Source organism: Chelonoidis abingdonii, chromosome 3 (assembly GCF_003597395.2).
Source record: "Chelonoidis abingdonii isolate Lonesome George chromosome 3, CheloAbing_2.0, whole genome shotgun sequence".
In the NCBI taxonomy this organism is placed as follows: domain Eukaryota; kingdom Metazoa; phylum Chordata; order Testudines; family Testudinidae; genus Chelonoidis; species Chelonoidis abingdonii.
In genome coordinates this window covers 83483903-83509629 of record NC_133771.1, presented here as the reverse complement: position 1 = coordinate 83509629, position 25727 = coordinate 83483903, and the positions used below count along the sequence as shown (strand labels likewise).

General features: G+C 45.5%; 1 protein-coding gene across 2 annotated transcripts in view; it reads right to left on the bottom strand.

Moving 5' to 3' along the window:
* The window catches only part of LIN28B (lin-28 RNA binding posttranscriptional regulator B), a 132005-nt gene that overhangs the window by 57442 nt on the left and 48836 nt on the right, over nt 1–25727 (bottom strand). For both annotated transcript variants that reach the window (XM_032783568.2, XM_032783570.1), the window contains exon 3: nt 16207–16391. In XM_032783568.2, coding sequence (XP_032639459.2) covers nt 16207–16391 — 185 coding nt within the window. The remainder of the gene's footprint in view (nt 1–16206; nt 16392–25727) is intronic.

Sequence of the window (25727 nt, the reverse complement as noted above, 5' to 3'; positions counted from 1 at the left end):
AAAGCCTGGTAGGCCAGGCGAATCACCCTGAGCTCCCTGACATTGATGTAGAAGGCCAGACTGGGGTGTAGCCAACAGCCCTGGGTGTTGAGGTTCCCCAGGTGGGCTCCCCAGCCCAGATCCGAAGTGCCTGAGACCAGGGTGAGTGACGGATACAGGGACACGAAAGAAACTCCCCAGAGCACCGACTTCAGACCCCATTACCAGTCCAGTGACAGTAGGACTTGGCTTGGTACCGCGATCACTTGGTCTAGAGCATGGGTGGGCAATAATTTTCACAGGGGGCCACTCCACAAATCTTGGTAAGTTGTCATAGGCTGTACATTTCTACTATATTAATGGAGAAGATGCGGGGTCTGGGAGGAGGTTTGGGTGCAAGAGGGTGAAGAGTGTTGGGGAAGGGGATTGGGAGGCAGGAGGAGTCTGGGAGGGAGTTTGGATGCAGGAGGGGGTTCTGACCTAGAGCAGGGGACTGGGGTGTAGCAGGGGTGGTAGGTGCAGACTCTGGCTGGGAGGCGCTTACCACAGGTGGCTCCTGGCTGACAGTGCAGTGGGGCCCTCAGGCAGGCTGTCTGCATGCTGTGGCCCCACGCCGCTCCCAGAAGAGGCCGGCTGCTGGCACCGTGGCACGTTTCTGTGTGCCCCTTGCAGGGAGGAAAGCAATGGGTCTCTGTGCACTGTATGCACACACAAGCACTGCCCTGCAGCTCCCATTGGCCCATTCCCAGCCAATGGGGGCTGTGATGATGGTGCTGGGGGCAGGGGCAGCACGCGGAGCCGCCTCCCCCCCACCCGGGGCACACAGAGACATGCCAGCAGCAACCAGCCGCCTCCGGGAATGGCGTGGGACCACGGCAGGCAAAGAGATAGAGAGATCATGAGGGGGCAGCCAAAGAGGGCCGGACAGAAATGTTAGATGAGCCGGATCCAGCCTGCGGGCCATATTTTGACCATCCCAGGTTGCCTGCTGGGAATGTAAACCAAGGCCAGCCACGTTTGCAGAGGCCTCAGATGAAGTCAGGCATGGCTGACCATGTATTTCACGTGGCCATGTGGCCCAACAGTCACAGAAACCTGTGGGCCGTGGTGAGCAGGTGGGCTTTTATGTGGGAGTGTAGCGGGGTAGTCACCCCGCTCAGGTCCTGAAGGGTTTAAAAAGCAGCCCTGCAGAGGGCTGCAGCTCTAAAAGCTGGGCTGAATGGGGAAGCAGCCGCAGCTGGGCCACGCCCCAATCAGGCCACAGCTGGCCTGTATAAAAAGGCTGTGAGCCAGGAGCCCAAACAGTCTCCCTCTGCTTGTAGAAGGAGAAGGGCCTGGCTGCAGGGAGCTAGACACAGGGTACCTGAGTGGACCAGGGCTGGGGAGCGGCAGAGGAGCTGGGGAGCTCCTGCCTGGAAAGCCCCAAGCTGTGGCCTAGCATAAGGCCAAGAGGTACTGGGGGCTGCAGGGGGCAGCCCAAGGGGTAGGCAAAGGCAGCAGGTCCAAACCCCTTTGCCTGTGATGAATGGCTGACACTGCAGTCTGCCCCAGTGAACGGGGGCTAGATGGAGACTGGGCAGTAGCCAAAACTGAGGGAAAGTGGGGATAGTGGGTTGGGGGTTCCCCAGGGAGGGGACACCCAGATTGGTGGGGTACTGCAAGGGGGCAGCACCCCAGTTAAAAGGGCACCGGTGTCCAGGGAGGGACACGGGGGCCAAGAGGACAGGTGGATCACTGGCCTGCAGAGGGCGCTCCTGGCTGGCAGTGAGCTAATTCCTGAGGACAACCAGCAGGAGGGGCCACAGGGGTGAGTCTGCACTTCTACGGGGAGATTAACCCTGCCATGGCCTGAAAACAGGCTTTGGGAAGGAAGGCCCTGGCCTGCGTGGAGTCGAGAACTGCTCCAATAGACTTTGGGTGTTGGATTGGCATTAACATGGACTTTTCTGTTTATCAACAGGCCCAAGTTGCTGCAGGTGGAACGCACCAGATCAACGCTCCTTTGCACCTGCTCGGAAGACCTGCCTTTGATGAGCCAGTTGTTGAGATATGGAAAGATCTGGATCTCCAGATGTCTGAGGTAAGCCACTACTAGCGCCATGCATTTTGGGAACACCCTGGGGATTGAGAATAGGCCAAAAGTTAGTGCCATGAACTGAAAGTGGCACCTGGCCACTATGAAGCGCAGGAACCGTCTGTGTCCTGAGAATATGGAGACAGGGAAGTATGTGTCCTTTAAGTCGAGAGCAGCATACCAGTCCCCCAGATCCAGGGAAGGGATGACGGAGGCAAGGGGACCATGAGAAACGTCAACTTCTTGAGAAACTTGTTGAGGTCATGCAGGTCCAGAATAGGTCTGAGGCACCCTTTTGCCATTGGGATTAGGAAGTAGCAGGAATAGAATCCTCTTCCTTCCATATCCCAAGAAACCTTCTCTACAGCCCAGGAGTTTTTTGACCTCCTGAATGAGAAGTTGCTCATGAGAAGAGTCCCTAAAGAGGAACAGGGAAGGTGGGTGGGGGTGTGAGGGAGGGGCGGCCAAAAATTGCAGCATATAGCCCCAAGTGACTATATGTCCAGGACCCAGCGGTTCAACAGAATCCTGGAGCAAGCCAAATGGTAAGGGAAAAGTCAGTCAAGGAAAGGACAGGAAGAATCTGGCAGATGGTTGGAGCATAGCTCCCGGGTGCACCCTCAAAATGAGCGCTTCTGGCCCCCTTGGTACTTCGCGGGGCCAGGTTGTGCAGGAGAGTGGGACGACGACAGGCGGTGGCTAACCCCGGTGTCCTGTTTCTTCGTAGGCCCAAGATGAGGCTGCCACTGTTGCAGTGGCAGAGGAGGCCAGAACGGCTGCCTTGATGCCTGGGGAGCGTACATCTGCAGAAAGCGGAGAGTCACCTGTGTGTCCTTAAGGCTGTGCAGCCGCATGTCCATCTGGTTGGAGAAAAGGCTGACGCCATCAAATGGGAGGTCCTGAATAGAGGCCTGCATCTCCTGGAACAGGCCTGCAGTCTGCAGTCATAACCACTGCTGAGAAGACCACCCAGGAAGCTAAATCCGCATCCCAGGCCATTTGGAGGTAGCTCTGAGCGACCGTGGTGCCTTCCTCCACCAAAGTTGCAAACTACTGGGCCGATTCCTGGGATATGGAGTCTTTGAACTTGAGGAGGGAGTCTCACAAGTTAAAACTATAATGGCCCAAGAGGGCCTGGTGATTCACCACCCAAAACTGGAGGTTGGCTGTAGAATAAATGTTGTGACCAAACAAGTCCAGCCTTCTTATCCCTCTCGTTGGCCACAGACACGACCAACGATCCTGGTTGCAGGTGGATGTATAAGTACTTGAACCCTCTCATGCAGACTAAGAACTTCTTCCTCCGCTCTCTTGGACGTGGGCGGAATAGAGGATGGGGTTTGCCAGATGGACTTGGCAATATTCAGGATACTTTCATGTACTGGGAGTGTGACCTGGACTGGGGTGGCTGCTGAGAGCACATTAAACAATGTGTCCATCTGCCCCTCCATCTCCTCTGCCTTGAAGCCCAAGTTCAAAACTGCCCTACAGAGCAGCGCCTGATGCGCCTTGAAATCATCAGGTGGGCTTGCTCTGGAGGAGCTGGCCACTGCCTCATCTGGAGAGGAGGAGGATGATTGGACCACCAGGGGAGTCTGACCTTGTTCTCACCCACCAGGGAGAGCGGCCTTGGAGTGGGCACTGGCTCCTCACCCGCGATTGCCAGTGGGGCATTCTTCACTGAACCTGGCCACAGGTGTCAACTTCAGCCTGTCTGATGCAGCAACTGAGGGCTAGTAGGAGTGGGGCAATGGCATGACAGGAACCCTCGGGTGTTCCACTAAGGCCATTGGGGTGGCCACTGGCCCTGCTGCCAGGCCAAACCCGATGCCGCAGGTGCGCCCTCCAGAGCGCAGTCCTGTTGCTGCCTGGGGTGAGGGGCTGAACTGCACCTCCAGTCTGGAGAAATCATTGCCCTCCGGTGAGCATGGTGCGGCTGTTGAGGCCTGGGTCTGGTGGCTAACAGTTGCCACCGGTGACTGGTGCTGGGAGTAGGGGGAGTGGCACCATGTGCGGGAGAGGCCTTGAGGTCTCAGCATCAGTGATTGATGACATGACGAGGACTCATGCTGGAGAGATCATTTGGCACAAAAAGGGGATCTGGAAGTGCGGTACCAATGACTGGTAACAACAGGCTGGAGACCTGGGCCAATGCAGAGACTAAGAGCATGACAATCTAGGGCTCTGTCTTGGCTTCAGAGACTGGTGGCACTCTCTCATCTTGTGTGAGGCCTAACCGGTGGGCTTGCCTTCGCAGGGAACTTTAGCTGGTTCCATTGCTGAACACGGTGCCGGCTGTGGTGGGAGTTCTCTTGGCTCTGCAGGTGCCGAGAGCTCAGAAGGTATTGACTGCACCATTGGCTTGGACACTGTACCGCTCGCCGGAGTCAGTGGTGAGTTTTTTTCGGGGGGAGGAACTCTCCTGGACAGAGCCCTTGTGCAGGTCCAGAGTGGGCCCAGAGCACCTTTATCGGGCTTGCTCCGTGCTGTCTTTTCTAGCTTCTTTTTTGGCACTGGGGATAGGGAATGGTGCTAGGAGGAGCCTGGAGCCAGAGGTGTGCTACTTGAGCTAACAAAGTAATGGATACAATAGTAGGCTGTCATCCTCTACACAGAGCAGAATGACAGGGGGTTCAGACACACAAGGGTTTCACAGATATTTGCTGACAGCAAAGGAATGGGGAAATTCAGGAATCATGGGTTCTATTCCAGGCTCTGGAGGGAAGTGTGCTCTAGAAGGCATGGATTCTGCCTGTTTCCCCAAGTGTGACACCACCCCAGTTTTTGCAAACATTCTTTTAATGTAGTTTTTTGGGATGTAATTCGCAAATTTTTTTAAAAGCCAGCTGAGAAACAGAAATTCCCTCATGTGGACCCATACCACCCCTTCCTCCTCCCACACACACACTTGTGGGTTATCAGCAGAACTGGAATCTTTAGATCCATAGCATAGTTCTATGTAACTTGTGCTAACAGACTAATGGTAGCAGTAGAAAGTTATTTTCTATGTGGACTTACCACTTGAGGGAGACAAAACACACATTTGATCAGTAGGTTTCACAGCTATTTGCTAAGCAATTAAAGAACATTAAGACTCTTGGGTTCAGACTTCCAGGCTCTGTAGGGTTTGCAGTCACAAATCCTGTACCCCAGCACTTCTTGCTCCGGCTGCTTTTGCCTCTTTCTGGCTCCTAAGCCCTTTCTACTCAGGTTCCTATTTCCTCTTTCTCCACACCAGCTACCTTGTCAGTCACCTCATTCTACATCACATTCTCCTCCCCACATTGTTCCTTACAACTCTGCATTCCAGTCACCGTCCTTCCTCCTTTTCAGCCATGCTGCCTGAGCACCAACAGGGTGAGCACTGACAGCACAGGAGAGACCGTCTTCCTGCTCTCAGTTCTAGTGCCTGTAGCCACAGTAGCCCACAGGGACTGGAAGGAGCAACTGAAGGGAAAGTCCTGCTCAGCCCCTGCAGGTCCAAATGAAACATGCTTAGTCACTCCCTGGGGATGGTGCATGCACAGCCTTGTCACATGTAGGAGCTATAAGGGGAAGGAACATGCTCAGGTCAGACAGAATGTTAGCTGTCAAACTCTAACAAAGTTCTACTGAGCACATGCAATCTGATACTTTTTCAGAGGCTTATATCTTGGCTAAATTTGAGCAGATTTTCCTGAAAATAGCAATAGGCATATCCTTAACATTAGTGTGACCTTCCTGGCAAATTTCAAGCCCCTGTTCCAAAGCACGGAGATGCTAGAGCTTCTCAACAAACAGTTCTAAGATTTTTTTTGACATGGGCAAAAAAAAAATAAATTACTTTTCTCCAAACTCATTCCTGGAAATGGCTAAACCATTTTAGATTAAGCTTGAAAAAAAAAAAATCAGGTTGAGGCAGACACCTAGCATGGAAAAAATTATCCAGGAATGCACTGGACAACATTAACTACAGACATCACTACATGCACTACCTATAATTATTTTTCAATATTTATAATGTGGTAGGCTCCTACTAAACTCAGCCAAACTGGGGGTCTCTTCTGCTAGATACTGATCATGTCCCGCCAATAATCTTCAGCAAAGGAGATTTGATTAGACCAGATATCGGCAACTTTTGGCATGCGTTCTGCCAGGGTAAGCACCCTGGCGGGCCGGGCCGGTGTGTTTACCTGCTGTGTCCCAGGTTCAGCCGATTGTGGCGCCCACCGGCTGTGGTTCGCTGCTGCAGGTCAATGGGGGCTGCAGGAAGCGGCGCAGGCTAAGGGATGTGCTGGCCACCGTTTCCCACCGCTCCTATTGGCCTGGAGCGGCAAACCGTGGCCAGTGGGAGCCACAACTGGCCGAACCTGGGACACGGCAGGTAAACAAACTGGCCCGGCCTGCCAGGGTGCTTACTCTGGTGGGCCACGTGCCAAAAGTTGTGATCCCTGGGTTAGACATTAGGAAAAACTTTCTAACTATAAGGGTAGTTAAACTCTGGAATAGGCTTCCATGGGAGGTTATGAAATCCCAGTCACTGGAAATTTTTAAAAACAGGTTGTACAAATTATCAGGGATAGTCTAGGTATAGTTGGTCCTGCCTCAGCGCAGAGGGGATGGACAAGGTGACCTCTCGAGGTCCCTTCCAGCCCTACGTTTCTATGATTCTATTTGTCTGTGGATTGCCTTCTAAGGTCCCATCTACACTAGGAAAACTGCTTGCCATTTTCAGCTGGGCTGCAATTGATGATTAGATGGTGAACTCCCTTAAATCACATCTACATTAGAGTTTACGCTGTTGCCAGTACCATGTCCTGAGAAAAATCTACAAACGGGAAGGTGATTGAGGGTGGAAGAGGAGGTGGAAATAGGGGGAGAGGAGTCGGGGGTATAGCAAGGGGGAATTTGGGGGATAAATAAAGATGGGGGTAGGAGAAGGGGTGGGACACTAGGAAGGGATACATGTGAGTGAATGACAGGAGGACTGGGGGGAAATAGAGGCAGAAGCACCTGTCAGCCTCACATTCCCCTCCCCTGTGTGTGCCACAATCTGGGGCCTGCTGGCCAACTACATGGGAACTGGGAGAAATTGTCCTTCTTGGGGTCTGAGGCTCTCTTTCTACCCTCCCCTGCCATGTGCACAGGATCTGGGAAAGCCCCACCCCTCTGGGTGTGCATCTCAGAACAAGCATGCCGGGAGCATGGACTAAGAACATGCTGATTCTGGGTAAGGAGTTGAGAGAGCAGGCATGCTTGTTGCATACCACAGGCTTTTCAGCACTGGGGAGAGAGGATGAGAACACTCATGGACGTGAATGGAGTTGTTTATTGTTTCGGGCTGTATTCATCTCCATGAGGTTTCCCATTCAGGAGACACCATCACCCTGAGATTTAGGAGCCACTTCACACCTTCTGAGCCTCTTCTGCTGCAGCTGGATGTGTAGAGCTGTACACAGTAGATATGTCTAACCTAGCACTTTTGTTGGTAAAACTTTTGTCGGTCAGGGATGTGAAAAAAAACACACCCCTGACCAACATAAGTTACACCGACAAAAGAGCCGGTATGGACAGAGCTATGTCAGCAGGAGACACAGAGTTAAGGTTTTTCTGGTGACAGCTGATGCCCTTCCAGAACACAGAATTCAACAAAACTCAAACTTCAGAAAACCAGGAAATACAGAGTTAAGGTAAATGCCGGTGTAACCTTAACTCTGCCCTCTTTGAGTGATAACTCAAAACATCCATACTTGCATGCCACCTTTTCATTGTAAGGGAAAAGAACTTGCCCTACATTCCAGCACTGAGCCTACCATCCTGGCAGAATACCACACTTCTGAAATTTAACAAGCCCTTCATACTTATTCACAGGATACCATCTAAACCTATATTCCACCTTAACCATCATTGAACCCACAGGCTGCTCTCATGTCCCAATTCACTACTGACAATTCCTGAGGCAAGATGCACACCCCCAGTGCCTTGCTACTGAGACAAGCGACACAATTTTGCAATAAAATGATGCAGACTAGGTCCTAAAGGTACACATCCTTCCTTTACTTGCAAACATGGGGGTGGGGTGCCAAACTCTGATCTCCTCATATCATAATTACAGCTCTGTGAGGCCCCTCAAACTAATCCCCAACTCCTCAGCTCACAAACACACGTCTGCCCCACCTACTGTCTCCACCAGTCAAGCCACTGAGTACAGTCACAGCTCACACACTGAATGCAGCTGCAGTGTATGTGGATAATTCCCAGTAGCTATTGCTAGCTTCATAGGGGCAGAGTTAAGGTTGTGTGAGTGTTTATCTTAACTCTGTGTGTATGTCTACTCAGCAATTAAACACACGTGGCTGGCCCTTGCCAAGGGGGAGGATCCCAGAGCCTAGGCTCAAGCCTGAGGCCAAACATCTAGCACTGCAGTTTTAGAACACCACAGCCTGAGCCTTGCGAGCTTGAGTCAGCTGACTTGGGCCAGCCTCAGATGTTTAATTGCTGTGTAGACATACTCTCTGTTTCCTAGTTTTCTGAAGTCTGAATTTTGCTGCACTGGATGTTCTGGAAAGATATTAGTTATCTGTCACTGGGAAACCTTAGATCTGCATTAACAAAGTGTTTTGCCATTTAAATGCACTCTTATTTACTGTAATTTTTAGGAACATTAATAATATTTTCAAGTTATTTACTAATATATTTATTAAATTAAATAATACCTCTACTGAGGCCCTGCATTGGTTCTGCCGGACTGTGCATAAACTCCAAAACACTCTCACTCTTAAATCCTTTCACTTTATCCAAATCCTCAAAGAGGTTAGGAAACGTTACCTCAGGAATGGTATATATCTGTTTCACTCCATTTATAGTGCTTTCTCTTAGAAGAGCTGGGAGTAAGTACTGTGCCTGGTAGTACAGGTATGCAGAGAGCTGTCAGTTTACAAATTGACATGAAATGACAATGAAGCATGTGAGTGTGTCACTGGCCTGGGAGACAACTTGAAATCAAAACTCTCTCTCTTCTTTTTATTAAAGGAATACAACTTAATTTTTTAATGGACTGCTTAACAAAATGTTCCAACAGAGCTCCCTTTCAATCGGATATCCTGAATTTATAAACAAAACAAAAAATTCATTACAAAATATAAGGGTTTTTCTGCTCCCTAATTCCTGATTTAAGAAAGTATCTTCGTTCAGGCCAAACCTGCAACCACATGCTTAAGTCCCACTGAAGTCAACAAAACTTAAGTATATGTTTAAAACAAAGCATGTTCTTATGTGTGGTCCTGACAGGGATGGTCTCTAAGGCAAGCTTAAATGCATTCCTGAATTGGGGCCCTAGTGATGTTATTTGGAGTCTTTTGGGTGGGCACAAGAGCACCAATGTCAAACATGTTGAGGCCCACCTTTCCTCCTCCATCACCATTCTTCCGTTGCAAACTCCTGCCTGCTTCAGTTTCAGCTCTTTTGCTGCTGTTCCTGGTAAAATCCCCATCTTGCAGAGCCCCAGGAAGGGTGTGCACATTCATCAAAACAGCCAAGCTGACTATGCAAAGTGCTGTCAAATGCACAAATCAAACACATTAAAAACACAGGAAAACACTTTCTTTTTAAATCACTTGTAAGTTATAGTGCTCCTAGGCTTTTCTGGTAAGAGCACTAGATACAAATGGTGTGCTGAGACCCCTAACTATCATGCCGACCAATATTGTCTCATTGTTTCCTTGTGCTCCCCCTCTCTGTATCCAGCTGCTGTCTCTTTCTTATACTTAGATGGTAAGCTGCTTGGAGCAAGGACCATTTTTTGTTATGTATTTCTTCAGTGCCTAGCACAATGCGGCCCTGGTCCACAACTGGAGCTCACAGGTGCTACTGAAATACAAATAATAAAAAAAATTGCAATAACATTTTAAAGAGTTTTTCAAGTAGCCCTTCTAAAAAAATGCCTCAACTTCTCTGCACAAAAGTGACACAAAAAACAGACTTCCATACAGACTAAAGAAAGGGTTCTCAAACTGGGGGTTGGGACCCCCCAGGGGTCACGAAGTTATTACGGGGGGGGGGTTCGTGAGCTGTCAGCTTTCACCCCAAACCCTGCTTTGCCTCCAGCATTTATAATGGTGTTAAATATATAAGAAGGTGTTTCAATTTATAAGGGGATGGGGAGGGTCACACTTAGAAGCTTGCTATATGAAAGGGGTCACCAGTACAAAAGTTTGAGAACCACTGGACGAAAGGAAAGGAAAGTGCAAAATAAATAAATAAAACAATGAGTCTGGATATAAAGTAAAAAAGAAAACCCCAATAGTGCTGAGTATCATAAACATGGACAATACAAAGTTAAAATATAAAATGATTGAAGTATCGTAAAAGTATAAAAAAATCTGATGACAGTTTGAAAAATACTGTTGCATGCTCAAGCAAATCACACCTAGGATCCTAAGCTAGTCAGAATACATAGAAGAACTGAGTAGAAGATATTTATTACAAAAAACAAAACAAATGCAATACTCTGAAAACAACTTATGTAGCTAAGAGACACATATGCTGTACAAAGATTCTGGTTCTGATTTTTTCTACTCTACATGATGCTATATAAAAATGACACCTTCCTACTGAACAGATGTGTTGCTTCCATGTATTAGGTATTGCATCTACTTTAGAGAAAAGTTCAGATTGCTCATTATAATGTAGTATGAGAAATCTGAGGTCTGTTACTTCTTATGCATACATTATCAACAGAACTGATAACTAGGAGGCCCCTCTCTGTCTTTATCCCACCTTTCATTGACATCAACAGGAATTTTTTTGGATAAGCACTGAATAACAAACCAGGTAAACTTAAGGCCCTGATTCATCAAAGCACTAAAGTTTACATTGACATATGTGAGCCATCTCATCGAAGTCAGTGAGCCTGCGCACATGCTTGAAGTTAAGTATGGTTTAAGTGCTTTGCTGGATAAGGGTCAACTGCTGCCCTCTTCTTTTTATGTGCAATGATACTGAAAACAGTATGGTTGCAGAGGTGTAAATGAGGGCAGAATCTTTTACTGTGATGGTACATCAGCTAGAAAGAATCCCACTAGACTTTTAGATTATATTCAAGTGAGTTTGCTGGGCTGGCAGTTAAAAATGCATCTATATATTACATTAAAAAAAATATTAAAAGCAAGTTATTTAGGTTGCAAAGCCCTCAAAAGTTAGAAATGCCAGATTTACAGTTGCCTGTGCAGCCTTAACTCTGTCACCTTATGCATCCAACCTTCAGCATTGTAGTCTAGCCCTACTACCATTTGAACTACAGAGCTACGTGCATTAGCTGGCAGCAGGAGACAGGCTGTTATCCCAGAGGGGAGCTGCTGGTGCCATGTGCTGGGTTGAGGGGTGAAGCCCAGCCTGGCCTTGCTCTCTTCCTCCCCGCAGGACGTGGGAGTCTCCTACCCTGCCCCGAGCAAGGGGGATAGACTACTGGGTCCACATGCTGGGTCTGGGGGAATTATGTGGGGAGCTCAGTCTAGCCTGGTTCTTCTCCCCTCTCCCATGGCTACCACAGCTGGCAGCTTCCAGGGGTTCCCAGTGCAGAATCTGCTGCCACTACTTGGGCAGTGGTATGACTATGGCTCTTTAGAATCTTCACAGTCAGCTGGCATTCTGGCAGGCTGCCAACTTTTTTCCTGAGTAATGAGAAAGAGAAGGGAAAATGTGTCTTACACTGCTGTTGCTGGAGCTGAGAACTTCTCTGTGCCCTCTGCTTCTGCAGGGGATCTTCAGCACCCAGACCCCCTTACCCGTGGAAGTCCATTGGCTGAAAGCCCCCTGTTGGAGCAGAGGAAATGTTTGTGCTGCAGCCATGAGCATGCCTCCCAGCCCAGGCTGACAGATTCATGCTAGCTCGGCTCCAAGTAGTGCACTAAAATTAGCAGTGTGGACACGGCGGCTCCAAGCATTGATCCAGGCTAACATCTGAGCTTGGACCCAGGGCGTTGCTGAAAGGCAGTATGGCTAAGTGGATGAGATTTGAATCTTCCCTACGAGTAGGATGACCAGACAGCAAGTGTGAAAAATCGGGACAGGGGGTAGGGGGTAACTGAAGCTTATATAGAAAAAAAAGACCCAAAAATTGGGACTGTCCCTATAAGATCGGGACATCTGGTCACCCTACCCATGAGCTACAGGGTTGAGAGTCCAGCTCTGACAGAAGAGATTTTATGCAACCTCTCAAGTATCCCAGCTGAAAAATGAGGGAAATGGTATTTGCCTGCTTCCTAAAATAGGGGTGTGAGATCTTGCTCCATAACAATGGCTGTCAAGTACAAAGAATTATTAACACCAGTCAACAGAAGATCTTTTGGCTGCCAACCAGCCCACTTTCCCTTAGGCCAAAAGGGTCTTGGGGGTGCCTCTGTGTCCAGTCTAGAGCTCTAGCTCTGCCTACTATGGAGGACAGAGGGACACTTGGGGGCATTCTCATGCAGTTGGCATTTAGGAGCTCTGTAGGGTTACAGCATGCTTAGTGCATCTCTAAAATCTACTGAGTAGATGAAAATGGCAATTTTCAGAGGCTTATAACTCAGCCAAATCTGGCTGGATTTTTATAGGGACAGAAAAAGCATCTCTCTAACTCCAGGGCTATGCCTCAACTAAATTTCAAATTCCTGCTTCAAAGCATGCACTTGCTGGTGCTCTTAAAAATGTTTCCAAATGTTTCTTTAAACAGTGTAAAACTGCCTATTTTTTCCTGATCCTCTTGGAAATGGCTGCAGAGTTTTTGCTAAACTTTCCCCCATAAAATATAAATAAATCAATAAATAAAATCAAATAGAGTGCAAACAAAGTTAATCTCCAATGGTTAAAGTGTAGCAAAGTTATAAGCAAAGGGGAAAAGAAAAGATCAAATTTCTTAATTTTAGGATACAGATTTATGAGAGTTTCTTTCGAGAGGCAGTGTGTTCAAGTGGATTGAGCAAACGACATGGAGCCTGCAATAACTATGTTACTAAACGTCTATGTCTTTTCTTTTCTGCAAAATGGCAGAACTGTAAATGTTATCTACCTCATAGGGCTGTAGTAAACATTAACCTCTTGGCAGTGATGTGCTGATACCATGTCATAAGAACATCAGAATGGCCATATCGGGTCAGACCAATGGTCCATCTAACCCAGTATCCTGTCTTCCAACAATGGCCAATGCTAGATGCTTCAGAGGAAAGGAACAGAACAGGGCAGTTATTGAGTGATCCATCCCCTGTCGTCCAGTCCCAGCTTCTGGCAGTCAGAGGCTTAGGAATATTCAGAGCATGGGGCTGTGTCCCTGACCAGATTAGCTAATAGCTATTAGTGGACCTATCCTCCATGAACTTCTCTCATTCTTTTTGAATCTAGTTATATTTTTGGTTTTCACAACATCCTGGCAACGAGTTCCACAGGTTGACTGTGCATTGTCACAACAAAAGGATACAGATCTCCCATCCTTTCGTCCAAGACATTTCTCGATGTTTGTTCCCTCCCATGTCACCCACATGCCCTAACCATGGTTGCCTTCTTCAAGGTCTCTCTGCCAGCCCTATCTCCCAGTTCTTTCCTCCACTGATCAAATGACCACCCTATGTTCTTTTCTCTACCAGACTTCCACCCATCCACCTTCCAAATGTGGTTCCATCTGCTCCTCCTGCCCCATCACATGCCCTCCCTTTCAAGTTCTCATTCCAACACCTCTATCCTTGCTCATCTCTCTCTGACCCTCCAGCTCCTACCCTTATTCCCCATAAATCCCTCTAAATTTGAGACAGCTTTCCTAACAAATAAAACACTAAATTAACCTCCTTGAGCGTGATTTATTCAGGGGGTTGAATTTGAAATCACCAGCCCCTGTATCATGGAACTTTTTTTTAATTACCTGCTCAGTGCAGCTAGTTATGTGATCTTGCACAAGTAGCAGTTTGACCCAAGTCCCATCTGCAATACCATTTTACCCTCACTTCTGCTTACCTCACACCAGATACCTCAGTTTCACCTCAGCTAACTGACCAGACTGTGGGCTGTTAGGGACATCACTTGTAGGATCCTCAGTTGCAGATTGTTCCTCAGATTCCAATATTAAACCTCCAGGGGACTTTTTAAACTGACCTCTGACTTGGGGTATGTCTAACACTGCAACTGTGCCAGTGTAGCACTTTCATGCAGACACTTCCTGCATCAACAGAAAGGGGGTTTCTGTCAATGTAGTTAATCCACCGCTCCAAGAGATGGAAGTTTGGAAGAATTCTTCTGCTGACCTAGCTGTGTCTACAGTGGGTGTTAGGTGAACCTAACTATGATGCACAGGGTGCTAATTTTTTCACACCTCTGAGCTATGTAGCTAGTTCAATCTAATGTTTAGGTGTAGAACAGGCCTCAGATAAAAAGCAGTCCAAAGTGATAGTTAATCAGATTAATATTTGGTTATTTAACCAGAGAATCAAGAATTAAACTTCCAGTAGTGTATAAGGGGAAGTCTTTCATATTTAATAAAGTCAATGCTCTCCTCCTGCCCCCACTCAGTGGTGACTGCGCTGAGATTCCTGGATTTCATTAGAAGTGGTACTAAGTATTTTGCTCTCTTTTTAAATTTTGGTTACAGCTAAGAGCTGCAATTACTGACAGACCTTTCTTATTACTGATGCCTACTTCCAAATTTTAAACTTCAGACATTTTAGTGTGGCTAGAATTCTAAAAACAGAAAAGTGTTTATTTTTTTCACCCTCCCTAATTCACAATCAGTTTAAAGGTTTTGTCATCAACCTTCTCAGAAGCAATCAACTTCAAACAGACACTCAACACAAGAGGCAGTGGAGTCTTGTGGCTAAGGTGCTGCACTGGTACTCAGGACATTGGGGCTCAATTCCCAACTCTGCCACACACTTTTTGTATTACCATGGGCAAGTCATTGATTTTGTATCTCTGTCCCAGTTCCTGACCTGTAAAATGAGGATGTAATAGTTCCTTTCTCCCAGCCTTTGTGTATCTTGTGCATTTAAATGTTAAGCTCTTTTGAGACAGGAAGTGTCTCTCACTACATGTATGTATAGCACCTAGCACAGCAGCAGCAGCATCTTGATTATGGCCTCCAGGCACTACCACAGTAGGCTGAAGAGACAGAGGAGGATAAGGGAGATCTTTCCTCCTTCTGGGATGACTCTTTGGTACCCTTTCTTCTTGCAAAACTGTACTTTGTTCCAGAACTCACATCATCTGTGAGCCATACTATCCCTGTAAGTTTTCTTCCTTGGCTGAATACCTCAGGGTAAAGGCTGGCTGTTGGAATGCTCAAGTCTGGACATTCGGGGATGCACTAAGGATGATCAGTGCTTCACAAGGTGTCCTTTTCTTGAGCCCAATTGCCATGGCTATTGTCCTTGGCAAAGCTGTGGAAAGTATGGAGACTTAGGTGCCACTGACATTCACATCATGTGGAAAATACCCCCTGGACTAAAGCTTTGTCTTTATAGCGGCATAGTCAAAAGCATCATGAAACTTCTTCAAACCATTAGCTGCAGAGTTGAATTGGGAGTGGACAAAGGGTCAAATCCTGAGCTGGTGAGAATGAGTGCAGCTCTGGGATTTGGCCCATAATCTGTAAAATTACTTTAAAAAATCATGAGCTGTTCTGCAGACCACCATAAATTAAAGCATTTGGAAGCATCCAGAACTTTGTTCATTAAGTGAAAATATAACTAACCAACTTATATACCAAGTTAACATTAGCTTTTCAACCTAAATTGCACAAAATATGTCTTCTTCCTCAGACGTAGAGTACTAACGATATCCATGTAACAAAGCAATCAGTTCTGCATGCTCTTATCTCAACTGAGCATTACATTCTTCACCTGTCTTCAGTGTGACCTCTCTTTTTAGTCCAATCACAATATTTTCAATATAACCTTAACATTCCTTTGAAAGCTCTCCCCAACTCAGTATGCAAGGATTTTAAAAACGAAAGCGATCAAGTGAGCAAAATGTATTTCTACATATACAGATCAGACTATCTAATCAAAGTACTAAGCTACTTGTATAAACCAATCTTGCACAGAAGGGTTTCGTGTCACATGTGAATGAGTATTGAAAATACAACATTCAGAAAAACTTGCAAAGAAGAAGGTGGGATGGAGGCGAGGAGAGTAACAAAGTAAAGTAATTACCTATCTCCCTTTGGTTTTCTTTTCTGTACTGTCTTCCCTTTGGGTCGTCTCTCACTTCCTAAACAGGGGCTCCCACCAGGGCCTGTTACCCGTATTGATTCAAGGCCTTTGGAAGATTTCTTAAAAGTAAATTCCACTGGTTCGCCTTCCTTTAGGCTTCTAAATCCTTCCATGTAAAGCTTGCTCTGTAAATAGGAAAAATATTCTTGGTTACTATTGCCTTAAAAACAAAGTTGACAATTATAATAACAGGACAATATTAATTTTCCTGTTATGTTTATCCTACAAGACACAGGTTGAATTGGGTTCCCTTAATAAGATCGACTAAAGATACTACACTTATGGTCATGGGGAAAACATTCTTCAAGCTTAAGAAATAATGAGATTCTCTTTTTGGATATGAACAAAATTGAAATAATAATTTCCTTATTCTCCGCTGAATTGATATGGGCTTTTGGGCTGCACAAATCTGAAAGTGCTGTATGCTCATACAATTCTCTGTAGAAACCTTCTGCAGTTTAAGGCATTTTAATAGAAACAGAGAAGACAACGCTAATAGGGTATTTTTAAAAATAGGAAGAAAAAGAGAGCAAATGCTCCCTCTCTAAGCGAACCTAGATATTGAGTTCTAGTTGATAATCAAAATGCAACCTATAAAAGAAAAGGGAGGAAAGGATAGATTAATTTTCAAACTAGCAGAAGTAAAGAATAATGAGCAAAAAGAATGAAAAAGGAGCTGCCAACAAAATGAATTTTAAAAGGTAACTCAGTTACTCCAAGGGAACCGCTAAGTTAGCATTCATTGCCAGTAAAACTTATCTTGTTAGTATGATCTTAGTATGGATTTATTCTTTGATCCAAGAAAAGCAAATCATTATAACCAGAGTCAGAGAAACAAAACAGTAACACTGATAATCTTTTGGTATATACTTCTAGTGTGAAGTCCTGCACCAATGAAGTCAATGGGAGTTTTGTAATTGACTTGAATGGGGCCAGGATTTCACTCCTCATCTCAAATCCTCTGAATGCTGTATAATACTAAATCTATAGCCAAGGATAAATCTACTGAATAAAAAATTTGGATGAAATGGTTAGCAAGTTAAATGAAACAGAACAGAATGTAAAAAGGAAGACAATAATAAGACTCTGCTCTTATTAAATGTTTATTCAAAACGTTATATTTAACATAGACAAGATTAGTGGGAATATAAAGTGAATATTACAGAATCACTGGCAATACCTAATACTTGGACTGGGCTTTTATGTTTGTTATAAAAACTAAAGGGAAGGGGAACGAAGAGGGGAACACTTTTTTGTTGTTGTTATTGGCTTGTGAATACTTCAGTAGACAACACATCTGGATTGACTCACACAAGCTCCCCAGCCGGTACTCTCTTGGCTAAACCATAGAGTCAACAAAGGGAAGCAATCTTAACTGTGGAGGTAGGATGCGCTGTAGTGGTCTGGAAGGTAGCTGGACACTAAAGCTGTCAATGGTCAACATTTCTCCATTCAGCCACGTATAGGGTAGAGTTGGAGAACACCAAGGGATGCTCTTGATCACATATAGACAGCAAGTAATCCAACATCGCAATCGCAGTTGGGGGGACAGTGAGTCTATACTAGCCTTCCAGGACCCCCATTTGTGTCAACTGAGCCTGGCATCCCCATTGTAATATCTTCTGTGGGAAGTACTGGGAGGAAGGCTAGTCTTATGGTTAAGGCATGGAAGCCACACTGAGACAGGAAGATCTGGCTCCTGTTCCTATCTCAGCAGACTTCCTGTGTGGGCTTGAGCAAATGAAGTAACTTAATTTTTCCATGCCTCAGTTTCCCTATCTGTAAAGTAGGCATTATCAAATACTTACCTGTCTCACAGGATACTGTGAGATTAAACTAATGATTGTCAACCTGTTTGAAATCCTCATTTGGAAGAAACTACCTGAGTACACACACAAGCATGCACACAGTAAAAGAACTTCTACCTACTGGGCTCCCACAGTCTACTGAGCAGTGGCTGTTCATGGTGGTACGGGAAATGTATTACTGGATTCCAAGGTACTATGAGTCACAATATCAGTACAGGCTGACAACGGGATCTGGCTGCCTTTAGGGAAGGAATTGCAGGTTTTTCAGCAGCTACAAGTACAGCAGATTCATGGATCCAATGGTTAGGATGAGGAGTGCTTGGGCATGACCAATCCTGCACCTCCGGTAGAGGCAGTTGTTGGACCAAGATATCGTAACAAGTGTGAAGCGTGGACAAACACTGGCCTCTCCTGGTCAGAGGGGTGATGTCTGCATTGCAGCTGGAAGTGAGTCTCCCAGAGTAGGTAGGTAGACCAGGTAACTCAGCTCCAGCAAGGGTGCTAAAAATAGCAGCATGGATGATGTAGCAAAAGTGGCAGCTTAGGCTAGCAACTCAAGTCCAAGCCTGCCTGACCCCCAGCTCTGAGCTTGGGGCTAGCCATAACAGCCAGTCTGCTCATCTCAGCATGCTAGCTTGAGCAAAGCTCCTGCAAGCCTGTTAACCCGCACTGGGAGGCTCACTCCCAGCTACAGTGTAGATGGCCTTAGTGTCCACTGTTTAAAAGGAAAAGATGAAAGACAGGAGTGTGCAGATATCTGTACCCCGCTTTATGCTTTTGGCAGTTGCTTGGAATGAAGGTAAAGGTGCTGATAAGGATGATCCAAAGTGATCAAAGTGGAACACAGTATTTATTATAGTAGTTTGTGTGATCTGCAAAAATGACCCAGGAAGAAGCCCTCCACTTTAAAATATCAGGATAGAATCAGGGAAATTCATGCCACATGTGTGATTTCTAGGTACCATTATAAATTCACAGTATGAGCAGGGGAGGACACATTCAGCCATTGATTGAAATGGACTCCTGCCTCCAACTGGCCCATGATACAGACCTTCACTGCCCACTTCATAGAATCATAGGACTGGAAGGGACCCCAAGAGGTCATCCAGTCCCCAGTCCCGTACAGTCATGGCAGAAATAAGGATTATCTAGACCATCCCTGACAGGTGTTTGTATAACCTGCTCTTAAAAATCTACAATGATGGCGATTCCACAACCTCCCCAGGCAATTTAATCCCGTGCTTAACCACCCTGACAGGTAGGAAGTTTTTCCTACTGTCCAACCTAAACTGCTTTTGCTGCAATTTAAACCCATTGCTTCTTGTCCTAACCACAGAGGTTAAGGAGAACATTTTTTCTCCCTCTTCCTTGTAACAACCTTTTATGTACTCTCAGTCTTCTCTTCTCAATTTTTTTCAATCTTCCCTCATAGGTCATGTTTTCTAGACCTTTCATCATTTTTGTTGCTCTTCTCTGGACTTTCTCCAATTTGTCCACATCTTTCCTGAAATGTGGTGACCAGAACGAGACACAATTCTCCACTTGAGGCCTAATCAATGAGGAATAGGGCAGAAGAATTACTTCTCGTGTCTTGCTTACAACACTCCTGCTAATACATCCCAGAAAGATGTTTGCTTTCTTTGCAACAGTGTTACACTGCCAATGTTCCCTCTAATTTTTTCTATCCATGTGCGAGATGAATTTTGTTATACGCACCAATATCCAGGTAATGTGCAGATGTGCACCACCAGTAGAAACACAAAACCTAGCTATAATATATATTTTTAATAAGTTACCATAGGGATAATTACTCCAGCCAGACCAGTTAGGCATTTTAGAACTCACTACTCAAAGATTTAAATTGAAGTGTAAGAGAGAAATAATTATAAAATGCATAGACCGGTCAAAAAACTGAAAAAACAGCACTTTAACAGTATAAAATTACAGAGAATATATGTGTATTGCAGGAAATACTGTAACAAGAAATAACAACAATACAAGTATGTGTTGGGAGGTGACTGTGAAAGATAGAGTGTGTGTGAGACAGAGACACACAGGGTGTGTGTGTGAGAGAGAAAGAGACATGTGCTTCCCCATTAAGTAAGCTGCCCCTTTAAGTAGATTGGCACTCACCAGTCTGAAGCCTGCTTGTTCAGACACAGCAGCAGCTGCCAGTAAGCTCCATCCCATGCTTCACTCCAGAGCCCTGTTGTGTCTCTCCACCCCCACGGAGATGGGGTACAGGGGTGGGGGTAGGGGGACACTCAGCACCCTACTCCCCTCACACACACACACACACACGCTCTGCACAGTAAGCGGAACAGCTGGCCAGGGGCTCCAAGGCAGACAGCAGGAGCAGTGCAGTGGGAGGAAGGGGCTCCTGAAGTGCGCAGCCCTTGACAGACTGCTGGGCAGCCATGCAGCTTAGAGAGAACTTAGCTGTTGACTCATATTTAGCTTGTGATCCACTATGACCCCCAGATCCCTTTCTGCAGTACTCCTTCCAAGGCAGTTATTCCCCATTTTGTATGTGTGCAACTGATTGTTCATTCCTAAGTGGAGTACTTTGCATTTGTCCTTATTGCTATATTTTAAAACAAGCACCTTTATGCCTTTTCTCATGCTGTCCCTCGGAGAGGTGAGGAACTCCCTGTAAATATCCTCTTTAAAACTCTCCTTTGCTGTGATGCTACAAAAAACTGGACAGTGGCTGCTGGTGTGCTGAGACCACTGCCTATCATGCTGACCAAACTTTGATTGTAAGCTCTTTGGGACAGGGACTGCCTAGCACAGTGGGGTCCTGGTCCATGACTAGGGCTTCTTGGTGCTATGATAATACAAATAATAAATAATCATAATCCCATTTTTCTGGCCCTGAGTTCACTCACCGATACAGCAGCACCTCATTAGTGCTACAGCAGCCACATGGAAAAGCATTAGAAGACAGCCTGTTGTCCTACAACAGTGGTTCTCAAACTTTTGTACTGGTGATCCCTTTCACAAAGCAAGCCTCTGAGTGTGACCACCCCTTATAGATTAAAAAACACTTTTTTATATATTTAACACCATTATAAATGCTGGAGGCAAAGCAGGGTTTGGGGTGGAAGCTGACAGCTCGTGACCCCCCATGTAATAACCTCACGACCCCCACAGTTTGAGAAGCCCTGTCCTACAACAACAACATTTTGTCCTTGTCATAGCCATAAAGATGTGTCCCAAGGGGATAGTCAACATGGATCAGAGAAGTGTGCTGCTCAGAAAGGGCATCAGTCAAGCTGATGTGCATTTGTCTTTATATCCTGGAGACTTTTTGTTTGTATATATATATAAATTTATGCTGTCTTAACTAAAGCTGTGCCAGCGTTTAGCTTATAAACCCTTTTTTTTCCAGATCTTTTAATTTGGAAAGCAAACATCTGGAAGCTGATATGTGGTACATAAGTGTTACCTATTTTGGCTTTGCTTGTTAGCTTTTTTTTTAACTAATTTTGATTAAACTTTTAAATCCTCTTTTATTTAGAGTACTAATGATGGTTTTAAATGTTTTTGTATTGCTCTACTTTAACAACAAAGCTTTCATTTGTAAACAACACTCAAAATTTACTGTGGACACCTATGACATTTAAAAAACATTAAAATGTAATTTAAAATATATTTAAAAGACAGCTACCAAACCTTGATACTCAACTATTAAGCATGTATGATTTCTTTTACACTATGTTTTGCTCATTATATGGAAAGAAAACCAAAATTGTTTCACATGGCACCCTGCTACAATATATCTTTGCAGCTCCACAGTGTTACAGAGGGACACAACACTCCTCTGGTTTACTTTGTAAATGTTTATTATACTGGCAGCTTCCCCATAAAAAGATTCTTTGAGTATGCACCACTATTTTGAAGCATAATGAAAGAAAGTGGCCTGGAAACAAATAGGAAAGATCAAATGCTTGCCCTCTAAAACAGTTTTTATAGACTTGGTTGAAATATGTGAAACAATATTAGTAATTTTTCTTTAATTCTCACTTTTGTTTTAAAAAATGTCAGGGGTTTCCTGACTAGTTCAATTACCTCCACTCCCCCATTACTTTATATATATCTTGCAATCACATCCATGCATGACAGTGCTCTGAACACGGACCACCCTCCTGACCTCAGTGAGACTCTGCACAGGTCCAAGAAGGACTGACCCATTTATATCCAGTTGCAGGAGCAGGCCTTAGAAAGGGGGAAACACAAACTGACTACACACAACGTAAACAAATGAAAAACTAGACACTCTTTCTTTACTCTCTTTCTATTAGAAACAACCTTGGGTGTTACTTGTAGGCATAGTGAGTAAAACAATTGCAGACTCAAGTGTGATTTTTAGCCTGACAGTGTTCCTCTAGGATGCACTATTACTTGGTATTGCAGCCTATGCTGTAAGGCTGCACACATTGCCAACACAAGCAGTAGCGTGTTGCAAAAAGCGTACAAGTTCAAGTGAGTAACAAACAGAATGAAGAGTTAAAAACAATCCTGTTTTCATGAAAAATGTCCCTCACAGTATGAAAATGGAGAAGAAAAATACAACAAACATAAACCATCTAAGTAGGAGTGTGCTGAAAAAGAATGCTTCCCCCGGACTGCCTGTGGGTGTTTAAGACTCTCACTTAAACCCACAAAAGGAAGGAAGTTCTGAGTTAAGGCTCGTTATGGGGGTCTATTCTCCTCTTGATATGCGTGCATAACTCCTATTAACATGTACTTATGGAAGAGAGAATAGGCCCCCATAACAAGCCTTAATTCAGAATTTCCTTTCTTTTGTGGGTTTCCAGTCAGGGTCTTAAACACCTGCTGATGCAGCCATGAAATTCTTTGAAAACCATTCTCTGGAGGGGCAATTTTTCTCAGATGGTTTATAGTTTTCTATATTTTTTTTTTTTTTTTTTACAAACTGTTCAGTATAATGATCAAGTGCTATCAGAGTACGCTTGGTACTTTACAAAGAAAAAGTCAGAATCTCTGCCCTAACTTGTTCGTAATCCAGTCAAGACACAAAGCAGATCAAATCCTGAAGCCTGTCTACACTGAAATTTTAAGGAGTTCTCCCTCCACTGATCTAGCACCAGTGCAGCCCCACCAGTGCTAGTGATAGTTTAAACTCTAGTCTAGACCATTGTGTCCTGCAGGACAGAGTAGAAACAGGTCTATTCTAGCTCTCCTACCTGAGCGAGGACCAAAATGAAAGAATTCCCTATAATTATCACTGGTGGTGAAAGAATCCAACACTGGTTGTTGCTGAAAGGTTTAGTGGGAAAAAATGTGTTTTGAAGAGGCAACTTTATTTTTGAAATCTTTCACTTAAACTCACTTCATGTGACAATAATCTCCAGACAGAGCAAAGTGAACCTAGGAGTTTTATTCTCCTTCCACCCTCTCCACCCCCCGAATCTCGCACAGAACTCTCACTGACTATAGCTAGATAGCATCCTTTTGGAAAGGGCATCTCTCTGCCACGTGACTTTGACTGGCTGCTTTACACAAACTTCAATCTATTGCAGATTATAACAGCTGTTTAAATATGAAGTGTGTGCTGTCTGCCGGGGGCTAAGGTACAGGATGTGGACCTGAGGCTGAAAAGGATCCTAGCGGGAGCGGGAAAGAATCCGTTGATTGTCCTTCATGTGGGAACGAATGATACGGCTAGTCACTCGCTGGACTGTATCAAGGAGGACTATGTCAGCCTGGGGAAGACGCTCAAGGAAATCGAGGCTCAGGTGATCTTCAGTGGGATTCTGCCGGTTCCTAGAGCGGGGCGACGAAGGAGCGACAAGATTATGATGATTAACAGATGGCTCAGGCAGTGGTGCTATAAGGAGGGCTTTGGGATGTACGGTCATTGGGAATATGAGAGAGAGATACAAAGGCAACGGCCTATAATACCGGCATCACTCTATCCGTTCTGTAAAATAGGAACACGTGCAATTCTCCAGTCGAGCGCACAACCCCCGATTTTACCGATTGCTATAAAAATTCTCGCTTACGGGCTCGAATTTTCACAGCGCCAGTCCTTAATATCCTCGGTGGAGACGTCCGGTCTTCGAGGTTTTGTCCATAAGCGTTCAGTTGGCCTCTACAGATCGGTAAATCACACTCCATATCCACATCCGTTTGTCATCCCCCCTCGCGCCTAAACTCCTCACTTATGTCTTATTAAAGACCGAGCAAATACTATTTAGATATTGGCCATGCCTTAGGTATCCTTAACCTCCGCTCCACTCCTCAGGTATAGCGGCCCCACTTCTTCTTTCTTGTTTTCTCTATAGTGGCGTTTAGACTTTACTATGGTTTTGATTCCCTCGCAAGGTTCCAGTTCTACGCGGCTTTAGCTCTCACTTATCTACACGTTCTGGACCTCACTAAGGTAGCTCTTGTCAATCCCGCCTTCTTCACCCCTGTAGCTTCTGCTTCCTAATCCCTCTCTGAGTTGCTGCTCTAAAGTTGGCCTACAACCCTGGCATATATTCCCTTTCTTGGGAGCAGGTTCCGACGTTTCCGCAGTTTGACGCCTTAAACATTCCGCCTCTCCGGCAGTTTAAATCCACAGTTCCCCGTCCAATCCACTTCCCTAACTAATTATCCTTATCTTAAATAGCCCGAGAAGTCCGAAAACCCTAATTCCCAGATCACGTTTGTTTATCTTCCATCTAATTTGAATGGAATCGCTCATGATTTCACTCGAACCAGGTTGTCCCCTACCAATTTTCTTCTACGAGGTCTTCACACTCACCAAAACCAATCTAAATGGCATCCCTCTCGTAGGTACTCAACATGATGCAGGAAATCATCCGCTATCACATCCAGAAAAAGTCGCGACACCTATATTCGTTCAGAGACATCATCCTCCAGCTATATCGGGAAGTTAGTTCCATATCACACATGTCCCTTAGCTGTTTACTTCATTAAAGACATAAAGATCTCATCCGTACCAAATCAGATCCGGCGGTTCTGTAGCACAACCCCAGCACTATCTCGGGGAAGCTCTAGAGCTTTTTTACCCGCGTGATTTCCACGACAATTCCCGTCTTATCTATATCCATCACTGTCTGATTTCATCTAACAGTTCACCCCATCATGGATTAAGGCTACTCCGCCACCGTTTGCCTTTTCTCCCTGCTGCTTCAAACAGCACATAGCGCTTCATCGATACCCGTACCGCAGGCAGAGTATTATTCCAGCCAGGTTGTTATCCCTCTATAATATCCGGTTTACTTCCTGCACCAGTGAGCCTCCAGTCCTCCAGTCAGTGTGCCCCTAGGCCCTCGATAGTTGAGCAGAATTGAATTTTTGAATGTTTGTCATCGGTACAACTTTCCCCGTCGTGCACAGATAACTTTCTACACCAGCATCAACCCGTTAGGCTGTTCAACTCCGATTTTCCTCCTGGGGTCAATTCTTCGATCCAAAGGGTATCCCTCTCACTTTGTTTACTTCCCTCTCAGGTTAAATTCCGGCGTGAGATCCCTGAACATCTCCCAACCATCTCCCCCAACTACTAGTTTAACGCTCTCTTAATGAGCGTCGGCGACCCTCCATCCTATGACAGTCATTCCTCCATGCTTAGATGAAGTCCATCCGAGCGACACAGCTCGTCTGTCCGTAAACGCT